Genomic DNA, 15,485 nt, shown 5'->3' with positions numbered 1-15,485 from the left:
TGGCCTCAGGCCGGGAGCCAGGCGACAGGAATGCAGCTCTAGGCTTGGGGGTCCGGTTTAATAAACGTGTGTCCTTGGGCTGGGGTAGGAGGCGGGACTCTGGTGGGGGCGTGCTCTGTGACCAGGCTGGCGTGGGACCGTGGTGGGGCGCGGCCTCGGGCTGGGGTGAACTCTGGAGAGGGCGCGGTCTCTGGCTTGGCTGGGTGGGGCCTGGCCTGGGCAGGGCATCTGGTGGGGGCCGGGCCGGATGGGGGCGGGGCCTCTGGGCGTGACTGTAGCGGGGTTGGGTGGGAGCTCTGGGCCCGGCGGGACCTCGGAGCTGCCACTGCGGTGCCGGCTTCTCCCTGCGCCGTCTGGTGAGAGGAGGCGCCTCTTCCTAACCCTGCTGCTCAACCCCCACCCCCAGCAAGTCCAGGAGAAGTGGCACCTAGTGGATGACCTGTCGCGACTGCTGCCGGAGCCGGGCCCCGGCGATTCTCTAAGACCCGAGTCCCCTCTCTCCCGAAGTTCGCGCCCGCGGTCCTTCTGCCCCGGATTCCCGTGCCCAGGTTCCCCGGGATCCAGGTCCCCCAGGCCCGGGCCCTCCCTCAAGGATCCCACAGAGTTGCGAGGTGTCCCGGTCGCTGCCCATAGATTCCGCTTCCCCAGCGGTTCGAAGCTATAGCAGCGTCCCCCACCTCCGCCCGGAGCCTCCCCAGGGTCCCACGTGCACCCCGTCGCCTCACGCCCCTGACCCCTGGTGACCACCAGCCCTCTCCGTGGCCCTCCAGCAGGGTGCTCCAAGGCGGGGTGCATACACCTAGGGACAGCAGGAAGGAAATGTGGGAGCTTATATTTATATTTTAATCTCAGCCCGTTAAAGTTTCTGTTTTTGTTTAATGTTGGATAATATACATAATATATTAGTATAGTAACCCGTGAGTGCGGTTTATAAACACATCCATTGGGAGAGCTCAGCGGTTTACTGTGGGGAGTGGCATTAGAAAAGTTTGGAGAGCGCCACCTATGGGAAGGGGAAGGCCTAGCCACAGTGAGAGCAAACCCACGCTGGGGACCTGCCAACCCCTCCCCCGTTATTCCTGCTTTATCTGCGAGACCGCTGAGACCCACCGAGGTTAAGAGAGAGCGAGGGGCAGAGCTCAGGTGTGACCTGCATTGAGACAGAACCGGCGGCCCAGGGAGGTGGAGCTTCGTCTGAGATTCCCACGCCTCCAGTCCCCGAGGTTCTCGGCCTCTGAGAACACCTGAGAAGCTGGCCCTGTGCCAGAGAGTCCGCTGTGACTGACCAGGTGCAGCCAGCAGCCGGGCACTGGGACTTTCTGAATCTCCCAGGGGGCTCTCGCCAGCAGCCGGGGTTGAGAACTGCTGGCTTAAAGAGCTGTCAGGAGGGAAGGTTAGGAGAAACCCCAGGATGTGCTTGAAAAGCCCTTCCCACAGGAACGCAGGAGCCCAGTGCCTGGCTGGGTTCCTGGCCTGGACACGGCGTTCGGGCGGCTCTGGCCTGGTGCCCTTAGCCCAGGGGCTTCACGTGGTCATTAAAGGCTTGGCTGGTTCAGCTCCTCCTGTCCCCGTGCTTCTCTCACTCACCCAGCACCACATGACCCATCAGTTTGTCAACAACGGCCGGGCCCTATTCTGGGGCTGGTGATGAGGCTGCGAGGGGAACACATGGAGCTGTATGCTCGGTCTGGGGAGGGCCGCCGCCTGACCCTGATGAAAGGGATGCACATTAATTAGCAGCTTAGGGCCAAAGTGTCTTCCCAGACCAGCAGCACCAACATCTCCGGGGAACTTGTTAGAAATGCCAGTTCTCAGGCTCCGCCCCCCAAGGGTGGGGCCCAGCGATGTGTTTTGGTTTCGGATTGAGGGGGGTGGTAATTAGGTTTCTTTATGTATTTTTTAATTTTTTTTTTTTTTGGTGGAAGTACTGCGGATTGAACCCAGGACCTTGTGCATGCTAAGCACGCACTTTACCACTGAGCTATACCCTCTCCCCAGTGATGTGTTTTAATGAGCCCCCAGGAGGTGGCCGATGGGCACTGACTGGGAGAACCTGCAGCACTGAAACATCAAGGCCCTTCGCTTAGCACCTTCACCTGCCTTCAGAGAGCCAGCCAAGTGCATCACGGGATGTGGGCGGGGCGAGCTTTCAGACCTTGGGGAAATCAAACTGGGCTTCGGTTTGCTCGACCAAAGCCTGGAGGTGACACCGTCCTCCTCTGAGTGGTTGTGAGGACTGAGTGAGCAGTTCCTTATAAAGATGGGTGTCTTACCCTTCTGGGGAGGATAGTTGAGGTCCTATTACAACGTGGTCCTTAGCCTAAAGGAGTGAAGTAGGAGAGATGGGAAGTGGCCCCAGTGGCCCAAGGGACCATGCCTGCCCAGCAAGGCAACTGGGGCACAGGGAGGGGCTGTCAGCACCAGCAAGAGGGTTTCTTGGAGCAGGTGACTAGTGGGGCCTGGGAGGAGAGCGGAGTCATGAGAGATAAATGCACAGGGATGGCCAGGGCAAAGGTGTAGAGGTGGGCGGTGCAGGGTTGGGCTGTGGAAACTCCGAGTCAGGCTTCTCGACTGGGCTGTGGGGCCCGTGAAGACAAGCAGAGTGGAGAGGGAGCCGGCACACCTAAGGCTGGGCTTGGATGATTTTTTTGTAGGTGACAGGGAGCCAGGGGCCGGATACCAAGCCTCCCCACCAGCAGCAAAGAAGACACACCTGGGCAGGGAGAGGCCCATGGGGGTTACTGTGAAGTGAGGGTCCCTCCAGGGGCCAGAGCCCATGAAGATGGAGGAGGGCAGGGGCCCCGGGGCCCATCTAGCAGGGGTGGTTTCTGGATTCTTTCCCCCCAGCCGAGGGGGCACCCAGCTACGGGACCTCCCAGTTCCGCAGGCCAAGGCAGCCCAGCACAGCCCAGCCCCCCACCCGGGACCCTCCCAGGAACGTGACGTGCTGGTAAGACCTTTCATCAGTCATAGAGGAGACTGGCCCTCGGTGGGCAGAAGTCACAAAGCATGAGCCTGGGGCGAGAGTATAGCTCAGTGGTTAGAACACACGCTTAGCATGCATGAGGTCCTGGGTTCAGTCCCCAGTACCTCCATTAAAATAATTAAATAAATAAACCTAATTACCCCCCCCAAAAAAAAAGATTAAAAAAAAGCATGAGCCTGTAGTGGGTAACAAGAAAGCTGCACCCCAACTCCACTCAACCTGGGTGACCTGGTATGTCCTCAGTCCTGTCCTCAGCTGCAGCCTGTGGAGAAGGCAGGACACACCAGAGAAGCAGCTCTCATCTGAGGCACACCGGGGTTCCCGGGATGGGCAGGAAAGATGCGCCTGTCCCTCCAAGTCCTGGAGGAATTGTCCCTATTGTCCCTTCGCTGCTCTCCCGGTCCCCACCTCACTGCTCCCTCTGCTCTCTCTCTGCTCCGGCTGCCCTGAGGGCCCGGCCCACCAGTTCTTCGAAGGACCCTCACAGTTACATCAGGCCCGCCTCAATAATCTGGAATAATCCCCTCCTCTCAAAATCAGCAGATGAGCAAACTCAGTTGTCCCTTGCCAGCTACCATAAACACGGCGCTCCAGGGGTGAGGACGCGGACGTCCACCTCCCAGACCCAGGAGCCCAGGATCCGAGGGCTCAGCGGCGGCGGCGGCTGAGCGTGAGCCCTGGACGGGCTCCAGGTGCCTCCTAACTCCCGGGGGGTGGGTGGGGGAGCTGCTGTCCTGGGCCCGGCCCTGGGGCGCTGTCACCTCCAGATTATCTCTCCACTGCAGGCACCCACCCAGGGGGCAGCCAGGGGCCCCAGAGTGGAGGTGGCCTCAACCGAGGACACTCTTGCTCGCCCGGGCAGAGGGCCCCGCGCTGCAGAGCCATGAGGCTCCTTCTGCTCCTCTGCTTAGCCGGTGAGCTGACTGGAGACCTCACGGGGTGGGGGTGGGGGGCTGCCAGGGCCTTGAGGCGGCAGGCTCAGGGTCTGGGGGTCTAGGGGGCACAGAAGAGGTGGCACCCAATGGCACAGACACCTCCAGAAGTACAGGACAGAGAGGGCAAGATTTGGGCATAAGTCTCCGACCAGCCCCTTACTGCGTACGCAGCCCATTTACTGCTTTGCCCACTCTTTACTCATCTGCGAAGTGGGCTGATGGTATGAAATGCTCTGGGCTCCAAAGAGCTTCTGTACTTTCCAAATGTGAAGGAGCTTGTTGAGTTCTGGGCTCCATACGAGGCTTTCTGGGCGGTCTCTGGCCTCCCCTCCACCCTGGGCTCTCCTTACCGCTCTCCCCCTCCCCTCTCTTACAGCCACCAGCAGCTCTGCGAAGCAGGAAGGTGAGTCTCCCGGCACACTGGAGGGGGAGGGAGAATCAGAGCCCTCACCTGTGGTAGGCACCTTGGCGGGGGGGGGGGGGTTGTCACTGGTGAGTGACAACTTTAGAACCCAGCGTTGACCCTTGCAGGGCCCTGGGGTTGGGGCAGGGTTGGGGGTGGAATGCGGAGAGGAGAAGGCTGAGGAGGTGGGGGCAGTGGGGGAACGACAGACAGCCGGACAGTTGGGATGGTGACTTGGCCAAGGAAAGTGCTTGGCTTCTGCTTGGGCTGTGTGCGCAGCGGGGAGTTGGCAGTGAAAGGGGGCAGAGGGCGTGCCCCTGGGCAGGTCCTCCGTCACTACCCCAAGTGCCTGATCTGTAGCAGAAGCCTCTCTGGGTGGGTGTGACCCCAGGGAGGGCTGGGGGCATTCTGGCAGGCACCTTGGCCCGGGAGAAGGGCGGGGAGAGAATAAGGACGTCTGGGCTCCCCGACTCCCCCTCCCTCCCAGAGGTCCAGCCAGCGGGAGGGGGGCTGCCTTACTCTCAGAGGCAGCAGGAGGTGGTCAGGGCACCCCCTCCTCCTCTAGGGGGAGGGGATGCTCCTAGCCCTGCCCCCTCCACCTTTCTGCTCCCTCCTCTCTCCTGCCCTCTTCCCCTTCCGCCCCCATTTCTGGCCCTATCACCCTTCAGCTCAATGTGGCCTTTCACCCCCTTTCCAGGTCTCCACAAGGGGGTCTACTCTCCCTCAGTTCTTGTCTGAACCTTGTCACATGGTTGCAGCCACAGCCACCTCCTCTGTTACCCTTAAGGGTGGGTCTGACTTGAATGAGGCTCAGGCTGAACTATCATTTCCTCATTCTCTTTAAAAACAAACACATCACGGTGTTTCCGTTCAAAAGAACAGCCAGCGCTGGGCCCAGGCCTCCGGGTCTCCGGGAAGTACGTGGGCAGGGCCGTTCCACCAGTCCAACCGCCCCTGACTTCTGCTCAGATGCTTGCCGAGAAGTCCTGCTTACTCATTCATTCAGCCATTATGGGTTGAGCCCCTGTTTGGTGCCCGGTGCTGCTCTGGACCCCAGAATGGACCCACAGGGTGCAGAAACAAAACAGATCCCTGCCCCCCGGGAGCCTACACTCTAGTGGGGCTGGAGGGACAGGTGATAATAAAAATAAGCACGGGGGTGGGGGGAGAGCTCAGTGGTAGAATACACGTGCTTAGCATGCACGAGGTCCTGGGTTCAATCCCCAGTACCTCCATTAAAAAAAAATTCTACAGTGTTCTGGAATGTGATAGGTCCCAGAGAAAAGCAAGCAGGGGAGGAAGGGAAGGAGATGTGGTGGCGGGGCTGGCGGCATCTACTGGGGAGTCATCACTGAGAAGGGGACACCCTGGCAAGCACTTGAAGGAGTGGTAGAGCAGGATGTGCCTGCGGGATGGGGATGCGGGCGGGAAGAGGGGGGTACTGGATGAGGTCGGAGGGTGGGACACTGTCCAGTAGGGAGGGCTCCGTGCGCAGAGCGACCGGGGGGGGGGGGGGGTTGCAGCAGGAGATGCGATTGGATTTATCCTTCACAGGGTCCTTTTGGCCACTGTGCTGAGAAGAGGTGGGATGGCAGTCAAAGGTAGAATCCCCAGAGAGCCATGAGGCTGCTCCTGGAATCCAGAGGAGAGACTAGGTGACAGCCAGGAAGCCTGGAGAAGTGACCATAGAGATCAGGCCAACAGCATTCGATGGCATGGGAACAGAGATGGCCATAAGAGATGACTCCCAGGTTTTTGGCCTGAGCACCTGGAGGACCTGCTAAGTCAAGGGCAGCCTTACAATGGGAAGGAGAGGTTGGGCCCGAGATATTGGATTCTAAGGAACTGAAGAGCCAGGACTTTGGAAATGCTCTCTCTGTGGATTCTGAAACCCCCGAGAATGACAGCAAGTGTATTAAGAGTAGTGGGAACCAGGCACCAGAGCCTTCAAGGGAGGGTGGGTGTTTCAGTGGTGACCTGGAGGGTCCGGGTGAAGGGTCCGAAGGCATGAGGTTCAAGGCTGGTATTTAGGGAGGAAGGAGGGAGAATGGCCCAGAAATATCCAGAGGATGCCCACCCAGGGCCAGTGCGGAGACGGCTGTGGGATCCGCTGCCTCCCAAGATGCTGGTACCGGCACAACTCAGGTGGGGGTGGGGGAGGAAGGTTTCCAACAGGTGTGGAAGACGAGATGTGGGAGGAAAGCTTGAGGGTTCTGGGACTTGGTGCCGACTGATCCCGCCAGCCTTGCAGAGGGTGCAGCGGGGGGATTTCAGGATTGGGAAGGTTGGGAGGTAGTATGTAAAAGGGGGCTTTCAGAGCCCTAGAAGGGGCGGGGCAGGAAGACGAGGGTGACCCAGGGGCCTGGGGTCTCCCTCGTGGCTGCCATGATTGGAGGGCAGTGTTCAAGGTGGGGGGTTGTCTGGTTGAAGGACAGATTGAAACAGAGTGAGAGCAAAGGACCTGCGTGGACAGTCCCCCATTCCCTCCTGATTCTCAGGGTGAGGCTGCAGACCGTTTCATAAGCACCGCTTGGAGGCGGGCTGTGTTAGTTTCCTGGGACTGCCATTTTTTTAAATTTCTGTTTTGAAAAAACAGAAATTGGGGGCGGGTATAGCTCAGTGGTAGAGTGCCTGCTTAGCATGCACAAGGTCCTGGGTTCAATCCCCGGTACCCCCACTAAGAAATAAGTAAATAAAATAAATATACCTAATTACCTACCCCCCCACAAAATTTTTTTTTAACTGAAAAAAAAGAAAAAACTGAAATTGATTCTCTCCCAGTCCTGGAGGCAGAAGTCTGACTCCTGGAGGCCGTGGCAATCCTTGCTGTTCCTTGGCTTATGACAGCGTCACTCCGGACTCTGCCTCTGTCTTCACATGGCCTCAAAGTGTGTGTGTGTGTGTGTGTGTCTGTCTGTCTGTCTGTCTGTCTGTCTGTCTGTGTGTCTTATTAGGGCCCCCTTTAATCCAGCATGGATTGGTATTGGAATACATCTGTAGGACCCCATTTCCAAATGAGGTCCCATGCATACGTACCTGGGCTTAGGGCTTGAATACATCTTTTTTGGAGGACACAATTCAACTCTCAACAGGTGGGCTGCTTGCAAAATCAGATCCCTAGGACCCACCTCAGGTTTAATGAATTGGGCCTCTCAGGATGGGACTCAAATCTCCAAGCTTCCTGATTATCATAGAAACAAGGTAGAGAGGGGTAGGGGCAATCCTGGAGGGCCTCTGAGCCCAGCTGGGCAGCAACCCCACCGTCCAGGCCTGGGCACCACCCTGAGCAGCTCCTTCTTTCTTTAGCATCTGTGGGAGGCTCTATCCAGCCACCTGCTCATCCCAGCCCTGGCTGGGCTCAGCCTCTGGTCCCCAGGGTGTCCTTGTCCCCTCATCAGATTCTGAGTGTGCCATCCCATCATTCAGATGTTCTGACGCAGTTGATGAATTTTTAATTAAATGATGGACCACTGGTTACTGGGGTGGGCTAGATGCATAAACTAAATGAAAGGGAAAAAACACCCAAGTCTGGTTAGAATAAAAAGTGAATGCTCTGCTGCGTAGGCTACTGAAAAAGAAAGTGGCTCCTGTCGGTGAACTTATGTAAATCAAGCTTCTATTAATGGCCATGGAGATGGAAATGAAGGTGGGCCCGCTTTTTCTTTCCACTTTTATAAGTAAAGGTCATTTCCCTCCCTGAAGGGAGCAAAAAGTGCTGTCACTTTTAAGCCTGGACCCCCATTCGCCACCCCACCCCGCAGGAAGATGCTGGCCCCAAGAGCCTCTTCGGGCGGAAGGCAGTTGGCCCCAGGCTCACACTGAAGAAATTGTTGGTTGCAGTTTGCAAATTGGTGCCCCAGAGAGTAGATCGAACTCTAGATACAGCTTTTCTTAACTTCAGACCGAAGATTTTACATGAAAGACTGCTTGAGAAAAAAAAAGTATTTTAAAAAAAATAGCACTTCTCATGAAGTCAAGAAAGAGGCACAACTGAGAAAAGATCTGTGGTGGCGAGAACCCTGATGCAGGGAGGCCGCTGCTGGCTGTCTAGACCAGTTTCCCAGCCTGGACCCTGCTGCCAGTGGGGCTGTGTCACCTCTGTTGTGGGGGCCGTCCTGTGCGTTGCAGGCTGTCTAGCACTTCCCTGGCCTCTCCCCTACAAGATGCCAGGGGCACCCCCCACTTGTGACAATCAAAAGTGTCCCCAGACACAAAGGTCCCCTGGAGGCGGAATCACCCCTGGGTGAGAACCACTGGTCTAGAGAGAAGTATGCCTGGGGGTCAGAAACTTTTAGGATTCCTACAAAATGTCCCCGGAGAACATCACAGTCTAGTTCCCTCCAACTTTCTGCTCCGTGGGAAGGTTCCTAATCAGTGTTTCCAGAGCCAACCCGCCAGGCAGGGCGAGGGTGACGTATGAGGCCGAGGACACTCAGATTTCATACACCCTTCTCCCTGCCCCCAGTCAAGCACTTCCCCTACACCCTCTTCTTGAAAAGGCAGGTGGATGCCCACCATTCACAGTTCAGCCTTCTCTCCCAAGCCCCCTTCAGAAGGCGTCCTTGATCCTAACCACTGTCCTGCAGAATTCAGCATGGGCAAGGCTGGGCCCAGGGGAAGATCTTAGAGGATCTGCATCAACATTGACTCCAGGATCTGCCTGCAAAGCAGAAAGGTTACTCCCAAGCCGAGAGGTGGTGTGTGGATGGATGAACGCCTGCTGGGAGTGGCTAGAGAGTGGGTTTGGGTCCTGGGGCCGCTCCGTGCTGTGAGCATCTGGTCTACCTACAGGGTCTCCCTGTTCTGTGGAAGTTCCTGCTTTTCTCTCTAGTTCAGTCCATCCTCTCCAAGTTTAGGATCTGTCCACTGTGACACCTCTTGTGCTCTGGGTCACGCTTGTTGGCCCCCTGCCTCTGACTGTCCCTTTGAGCCAGAGGTTGACCTCCCTGGGTACAGGAGCCCTGCCACCACACCTGCAGCCCATGTCCCCACGCTGGGTCCAGCCGTGACTGGGATTTTCGCAGCAAGCATCCGTGTCATAGATGTCTTCACTGTGTAACTAATTAACTAATTGACCATAAGGCAATTTTGCCAGAGAAGATAAACTAACGAAAAATAAAAGAGGGATATTTAAAAGGACATAATGAAACATGAAAAATGAATGGCAAAGTTAAAGACTTTATTACGAAATGCAAAATATTTGAATACATTTAAAGTGTGTGCAGGTTCATGGCAACACTGCGCTAATAACTGACTCAATCTCACAGGCTGTACCTAAGCACTTCTTTCCGAGTCTTTCGTGAATAGTATTTTTTACCTTTCTTTCTTGTTTGCTTGCTTTATTTGCTTTCTCATTCAGCATTGCACTTTTTCTTGTTCACTAAAATTTCTTCCTTCATTAAGAGAGGTATCACAGACATTTCTCCAGTGAAGACGTACAGATGGCCAGTAGGCACGTGAAAAGGTGTTCAGTATCACTAATTATCAGAGAAATGCAAATCAAAACTTCAATGAGGTGTCACCTCACACCAGTCAGAATGGCCATCATTCAAAATTCCACAAATGATAAATGCTAGAGAGGGTATGGAGAAAAGGGAACCCTCCTACACTGCCTGTGGGAATGCAGTTTGGTGTAGCCACTGTGGAAAACAGTATGGAGATTCCTTAAAAAACTAAAAATTGACTTATCATATGATCTAGCAATCCCACTCCTGGGCATATTTCCAGAGAAAACTAATTTGAAAAGACACAAGCACCCCAAGGTTCATAGCAGCACTGTTTACAATAGCTAAGACATGGAAGCAACCTAAATGTCCATTCACAGATGACTGGATAAAGGAGCTGTGGTGTATATATACTATGGAATACTATTCATCCATAAAAAAGAATGAAATGATGCCATTTGCAACAACGTAGATGGACCTAGAGATTATCATACAAAGTGAAGTTAGTCCAACAGAGAAAGATAAATATCATACGATATCACTTATTTGTGGAATCTAAAAAGACACAAATGAACTTATTTACAAAACAGAAACAAACTCACAGACATAGAAAACAAACTTGTGGTTACCAAAGGGGAAGGGGGCGGATAAATTAGGAGCTTGGGATTTGAAGATACTAACTACCATATATAAAACAGAAAAACAACCAGGTCCTGCTGTATAGCACAGGGGATTGTATTCAATAGCTTGTAATAACCTATAATGAAAAAGAATATGAAAAAGAATATATATATGTATAACTGAATCACTATGCTGTACACCAGAAACTAACACAACATTGTGAGTATATTTCAATTAAAAAAAAGAGGTATCAACTTCCAGACACTAGGATGCATATTTGTAACAGGCCTGTGTTGCCTTGGGAAAACCTTCTACACTGTCTTGTGCTCTTGGCACATTGTCACGTCTGTTGATAGACGTTCCAAAGTTCTACGGGAAAAACTCTGTGCCTTCAAATCACCAAAGGGTTTGCAAACTGATATGTTATCATTTTCTAGTATAATATGCCATCTGGCTTTATACTCTCATCTCACACTTCCAGTAAGTTTTATCGCTGCATTTTCTATCAAGTCAATATTACAAAGCTGTTATCATCCACTATTTTCAGACTGTCACGTCTGTACTTGTCACTGTATAGACCATCATGAGGACTAAGATTTCTGTAATATAAACATGGGAGTCCTGCATCAATGGAGAAATGATACCAAACTGTCAGCCAGTTATTTTATCTTCCACGGCAAAATTGCCTTACTGCCAATTAGATACGCGGTGAAAATGTCTGCAGTAGAAATGTCTGCAGTGAAGATGCTTACAGGGAAAGTAGTTCCTCTTTTCTTTCCTTTTTAAAAAATTGAGCTGAAATTCATATAACACAAAAATCAACCACTTTAAAGGGATAATTCAGTAGCATTTAGTCCATTCGTATTTCCCAAAAGGAGACCCCCCCATCCCTTCAGCAGTCACTCCCCACTGCCCCTCCCCCAGCCCCTACTCACCACTAATCTGCTTTCTGTTTCTGGGGGATTTTTTTCCTTCTGGATATGACACATGAATGGAATCATACACTACCTGGCTCTTTGTGGCTGACTTCACTCAGTAGAATGTTTGAAGGTTCACCCAAGTTGTAGCCTGTGTCAGGGCATCATTCCTTTTGATGGCTGCATACTATTCCGTCATAGGGATGGACCATGTTTTATTGATCTGTTCATCCACTGATGGACATCTGGGCTGTTTCCGCCTTTGGACTGTTGTGAATAGCGCAGCTGTGAACACGTGTGTACAAGTATCTGTTAGAGTCCCTGTTTTCGATTTTTTTTACTATATGTCTAGGAGTGGAATTCCTGGCTCATATGGAAATTCTTTAATTTTTTGAGAAACTGCAAAACCAGCATTTTCTTAAGGTGCTTGGTAAGTCTTGGTTTCCAACCTTCTCCTTGGACTGTCTCACCTTCTAGAAGTCACCCCTGGGACCTTGATTGCCTACAAAGTCCTGGAGCTTTACCCCAGAGGCTGCCGAGTTCTCATAACGTGCCACTCACCCGGGGCACCCCAGCCCCTCACCTACTCCCTCTGGGGCAGTGGGGACATTGAGGTCTTCAAGAAGGTAGTGACAACCTCTGACCCAGCCTCCTTCAGCATCGACATCATGCTCAAGTCCAGGCCAGACTGGCTCACCTGCTTCCGCCAGGCGGCCTCCAGCTGGGGCACACAGGCGCCCAGCACCAGGCTGCAGTTGTACGGGAGCTGTGCAGGGGAAGGGGGCCTGTGGGATGCAGGGTCTGGAAGATAAATAGAAGCTGCTGGGGTGGGAGTCGCAGGGACTGGGGTCTGGGACTTAGAGGGCTGAAGGCAGGAGGGTGGGGATGGGACAAGTTGCCTGCCTCCAAGAGTCACTTTGGGTCCCTTAGGGCCTGGTCACAGGCCAGTGTGGTTCCTGGCTGGGCCCCCAGGGCACAGTCTCCTGGCAGGGCCTTAGGGGGCCGCAAGGAGGGTGTCAAGGAGCCCTTGGGTGGAAGTGACCAGGGCCTGGGCCCCATTTGACCTCTGATCTCAAGCTGGTAAAATAGGCACTTTTTGTGCCTCATCTAGTTTAATCTTCACAGCAGCACGAGGTTGGAGTTCATGGTGGCTTGGCTCTGGAAGGGGCAGCTAAAACTCTAGAGTAAAAATGTTGCCCCAGGCCTGCAAGTGGCAACAGATGATTCAACATCCCGCTCTCTGGACCTTCAGAACGGCGTCCTTCCCAGTGCTGTCCTGATCTCAAGTCAGGCATCCTTCCCAGTGGGAGGCGTGGGGGTTGGGAAGCAGAGAGTGTTGCCCAATTATTGGTGGGACTGTGACCCCCCCCCCCCGGACCCACAGGGAGGAGATGGCCTAGGGAGGAGAGCCCAGTCTGGGCACGACAGGTGCAGGGTTCAAGTCTCCACGTTCACAGGCTGAGGGGTCGTGGGCAAATCGCCCAGCCTCCCTTGGCCTCTGGCTGCTTCATCTGCAAAGCGAAGGTAATAACAGTACTTACATCCCCTCCTCCCCGCTCTCCGCCCATCGCCCGCCGCTCCAGAGGGTAGGAAGAACCCAAGGGAAGCTTTTAGTAGGTCTTACATCTGTTAAGAGGGGTGCCGGTTGTTACTCAGAGGTAATAGAGCATTATTCTGACAGCCCTGGAGAATTCCAGAATCTTCTAAGTGACAGTTCTTGTCCTGAAGAACATGTGTTTCAGCATGTATTCCAGTAAAAGAATCAAGACTGAAAGGATATAAATAGGGCTGCTAGATACATTTTGCATAGGACATACATTCAATTTTATTCACTGTTAATCTGAAATTCAAATTTAACTGGGTGCCCTGTATTTTCAGCTGCTAAGTCTGGCAACCCAGAATATACTACACAAACATAAAAACAGATGTGAAATTGTACAGTGAGGTAAGATAGAAACTCATACACAAGGCAGAGGGAGTAATCCAGAAGGCTGCCTGGAGGAGGCAGCCATCACAGTTAGGCCTCGAGGCTCATAGGCATTGTGTAATGAGGGAATGTGCAGGGGAGAGGGTGTTAAAGTCTCCCAACCATGTCTGTGTTCCCACCCTCTCCCGCCCTGCCAGAGCCCGTGTCCCAGCTGCAGGCTGACTTCACCCTGCTGGACAGAGGATCAGGCCCCAGGGTAGAGGTGTCCTGCCAGGCGGCCTCAGGCAGCCCACCCATCACCTACCGCCTGGTCGAGAGGGATGAGCACATCTACATGTGGCAGAGACCAGACGATGAGCAGCCTGCCAACTTCTCCTTCCCACTGACCCAGCTGTCACACTGGTTCCAGTGCCAGGCTGCAAACAACATCAGCTTCCAGTGCAGCGCCTTCACGCTGGTGCCCCCAGGTGAGGGGGGGACACCCGGCACCTCTGGGTGGGTCAGCGGGAGGTGGCTGAGCTCCCGCTGGCCACCGCCAGGGGCAGGGAAGGGCGTCCTGAAGCGGCCGTGTCTACCCTGGCCCAGACTAAAGCAAGTCAAGCCCCGCCCGGCCGCCCCTGTCTCCCTCACAGGACAGCTGCCCCATGGACCCATCTTCCTGCTGGCTGGTGTCATCTTCATCGCAGCTATGGCTTCTTGGAACCTGGGCTGGATGATGTGGATCAGGTAGGAAACGGGTGCTGGCTGGAGGGAGGGGCGAACTGCGCAGGGAGCAGCCGGTGGTGGGTTGGGAGGGCAGAGAAAGGGCCATATTGCTGATGCATGACTTGCAAAAGCTTATTAAGGGCCTACCCTGTGCCAGGTGCCTGCGGATATATTCCTGGCTTTATCTTACCCTGCCCAGGCTCCCAGCCACCTTGCAGTGGAGCCAGCTGGCCTCTGGGTGGGGCCTGCTCCCACACTGCCTGTTGGTCTGAGGAAGATGATGCTTCTCGGAGACCAGGGTGGGCTTCTGCCCTCCAGGGGAACCCCATGGGTCAGTCTTACCCAGCTGGTGACCAGAGGCAGGTACAGGTCTCCTCTCCAAGGCCATTACTTCACTGACTTGTAAAGTGACCAGGGCCTTTGCATTGTCCAAGCCCCAGCACTGCAGGCCTCTGTGTGCTCCACCTGCCTGGCCTGTGGCAGCAGTCACTTCTGCCTCCCGAACTTCTTGCCTCTCTTGGCTCCTGAGACACCGCTGTCTCCTGGTCCTCCTCCTCTCTCCCTGGCCAGCCTTTTCAGTGGGCTTGTCCAGAAGTCTGTCCTCGGCACTCTCCTTGTCTTACCTCCAGACCCTCCTCCCAAGTCTCTGTCCTCTCCAGAGGCCAGGCTCATGAGCGAGCCATGTCCCCTCTCTGAGCCTCAGTTTCTCATTCTATAACATGGGGTATAGAGACCAAGGGCCAGTGCTTGCCCTGCTGGTGATTCAGTGCCCCCCTTTATTAGTGGGGTGACTAAACCTCATGCCACTCTGCCTGCCCAGGGCGCTGATGCACTTGGCACCATAAAATTCCTGGAGGCCTTGGGAGGGCGTGGCTGGGAAGTGTGCTGGCCTAACCTGGAGTCTCAACTCCTTTGTCACCAACGTTGTGACCAGAAGACAGAGGCCCAGAGGGGAGCTCTGGTCCTGGCGCCGTATGGGAAGAGCCACCATCTGAATGAAGAAGCCACCAGTCTGGAGTCTTGGAGCCTGGTGTTCTTCAGCAAACACACACGGTGCTAGTTTAAGGGTTTTAGGATGGGGTGGTGGCTTTAGGGGGAAGAGGGGTCCAGAGGAAGGAAAAGGCTCTGTGAGGGCCCCTGTCCTCCCCCATCAGCTGCTGGTCACCATCCATCTATCCAGGTCTGGGAAGCAGGTGGGTAGAAGAGGCCCAGCTGCACCAGCCCTCCCAGGGCCACCTCCTCCTCCCCACCCCTGCTCCCCTCTTCCCTGGAGTGGCGACCATCTCCTGGTGGCCCAGTCTTCTGGCTCCAGCACTCACCTCACACTGTCCAGCTCAATTGGACGACTCTGGGCCCCACCTGGCCAGCACCCCCTCATTAATCCTACCTGCAACTAGGCTGTCTGGAATTCCTCCCTGCAGAGACAGCGTAAGGCCCCTGCAGAACCACCCTCCACCCTCACAGACACACACCCAGAGCCTTCCCAGTTTGGACGCTTGGAACCATTTCCGGAAAGAACTGGAATAAACTCTGCTCCCTGCCTGTCA

At 54.5% G+C, this 15,485-nt stretch overlaps 2 protein-coding genes across 7 annotated transcripts in view; both read left to right on the top strand.

Annotated features, from left to right (window-relative positions):
* Positions 1 to 3,697, top strand: part of TMC8 (transmembrane channel like 8) — a 12,613-nt gene extending 8,916 nt beyond the window's left edge. For 4 of the 6 annotated variants that reach the window (XM_031469192.2, XM_031469193.2, XM_031469191.2 and 1 more), the window contains one exon: positions 407 to 1,555. In XM_031469192.2, coding sequence (XP_031325052.1) covers positions 407 to 664 — 258 coding nt within the window. In that variant the 3' untranslated portion in view covers positions 665 to 1,555. Of the gene's footprint in view, positions 1 to 406; positions 1,556 to 3,557 lie in introns of those variants that run through there. The other 2 variants (XM_031469197.2, XM_031469196.2) reach the window with 2 other exon arrangements.
* C16H17orf99 (chromosome 16 C17orf99 homolog) lies at positions 3,558 to 15,485 on the top strand. Its single transcript, XM_064495479.1, has 6 exons — positions 3,558 to 3,678; positions 3,772 to 3,900; positions 4,298 to 4,324; positions 13,431 to 13,700; positions 13,866 to 13,959; positions 15,360 to 15,485. The coding sequence occupies exons 2-6, from the start codon at positions 3,870 to 3,872 to the stop codon at positions 15,463 to 15,465; spliced, it is 528 nt and encodes a 175-aa protein (XP_064351549.1). The 5' UTR covers positions 3,558 to 3,678; positions 3,772 to 3,869; the 3' UTR covers positions 15,466 to 15,485.

Source organism: Camelus dromedarius, chromosome 16 (genome assembly GCF_036321535.1).
Source record: "Camelus dromedarius isolate mCamDro1 chromosome 16, mCamDro1.pat, whole genome shotgun sequence".
NCBI classification, from domain to species: domain Eukaryota; kingdom Metazoa; phylum Chordata; class Mammalia; order Artiodactyla; family Camelidae; genus Camelus; species Camelus dromedarius.
This window is presented reverse-complemented; position numbering and strand designations above follow the sequence as displayed.

Bases quoted from the DNA above. Each gene is read 5' to 3' on its own strand.
- C16H17orf99 (XM_064495479.1), top strand. From the start codon at position 3,870: ATGAGGCTCCTTCTGCTCCTCTGCTTAGCCG. The intron at 3,901-4,297 runs GTGAGCTGACTG...CCTCTCTTACAG, and splicing joins TCTGCTCCTCTGCTTAGCCG to CCACCAGCAGCTCTGCGAAG. The intron at 13,960-15,359 runs GTAGGAAACGGG...TCCTCCCTGCAG, and splicing joins GGCTGGATGATGTGGATCAG to AGACAGCGTAAGGCCCCTGC.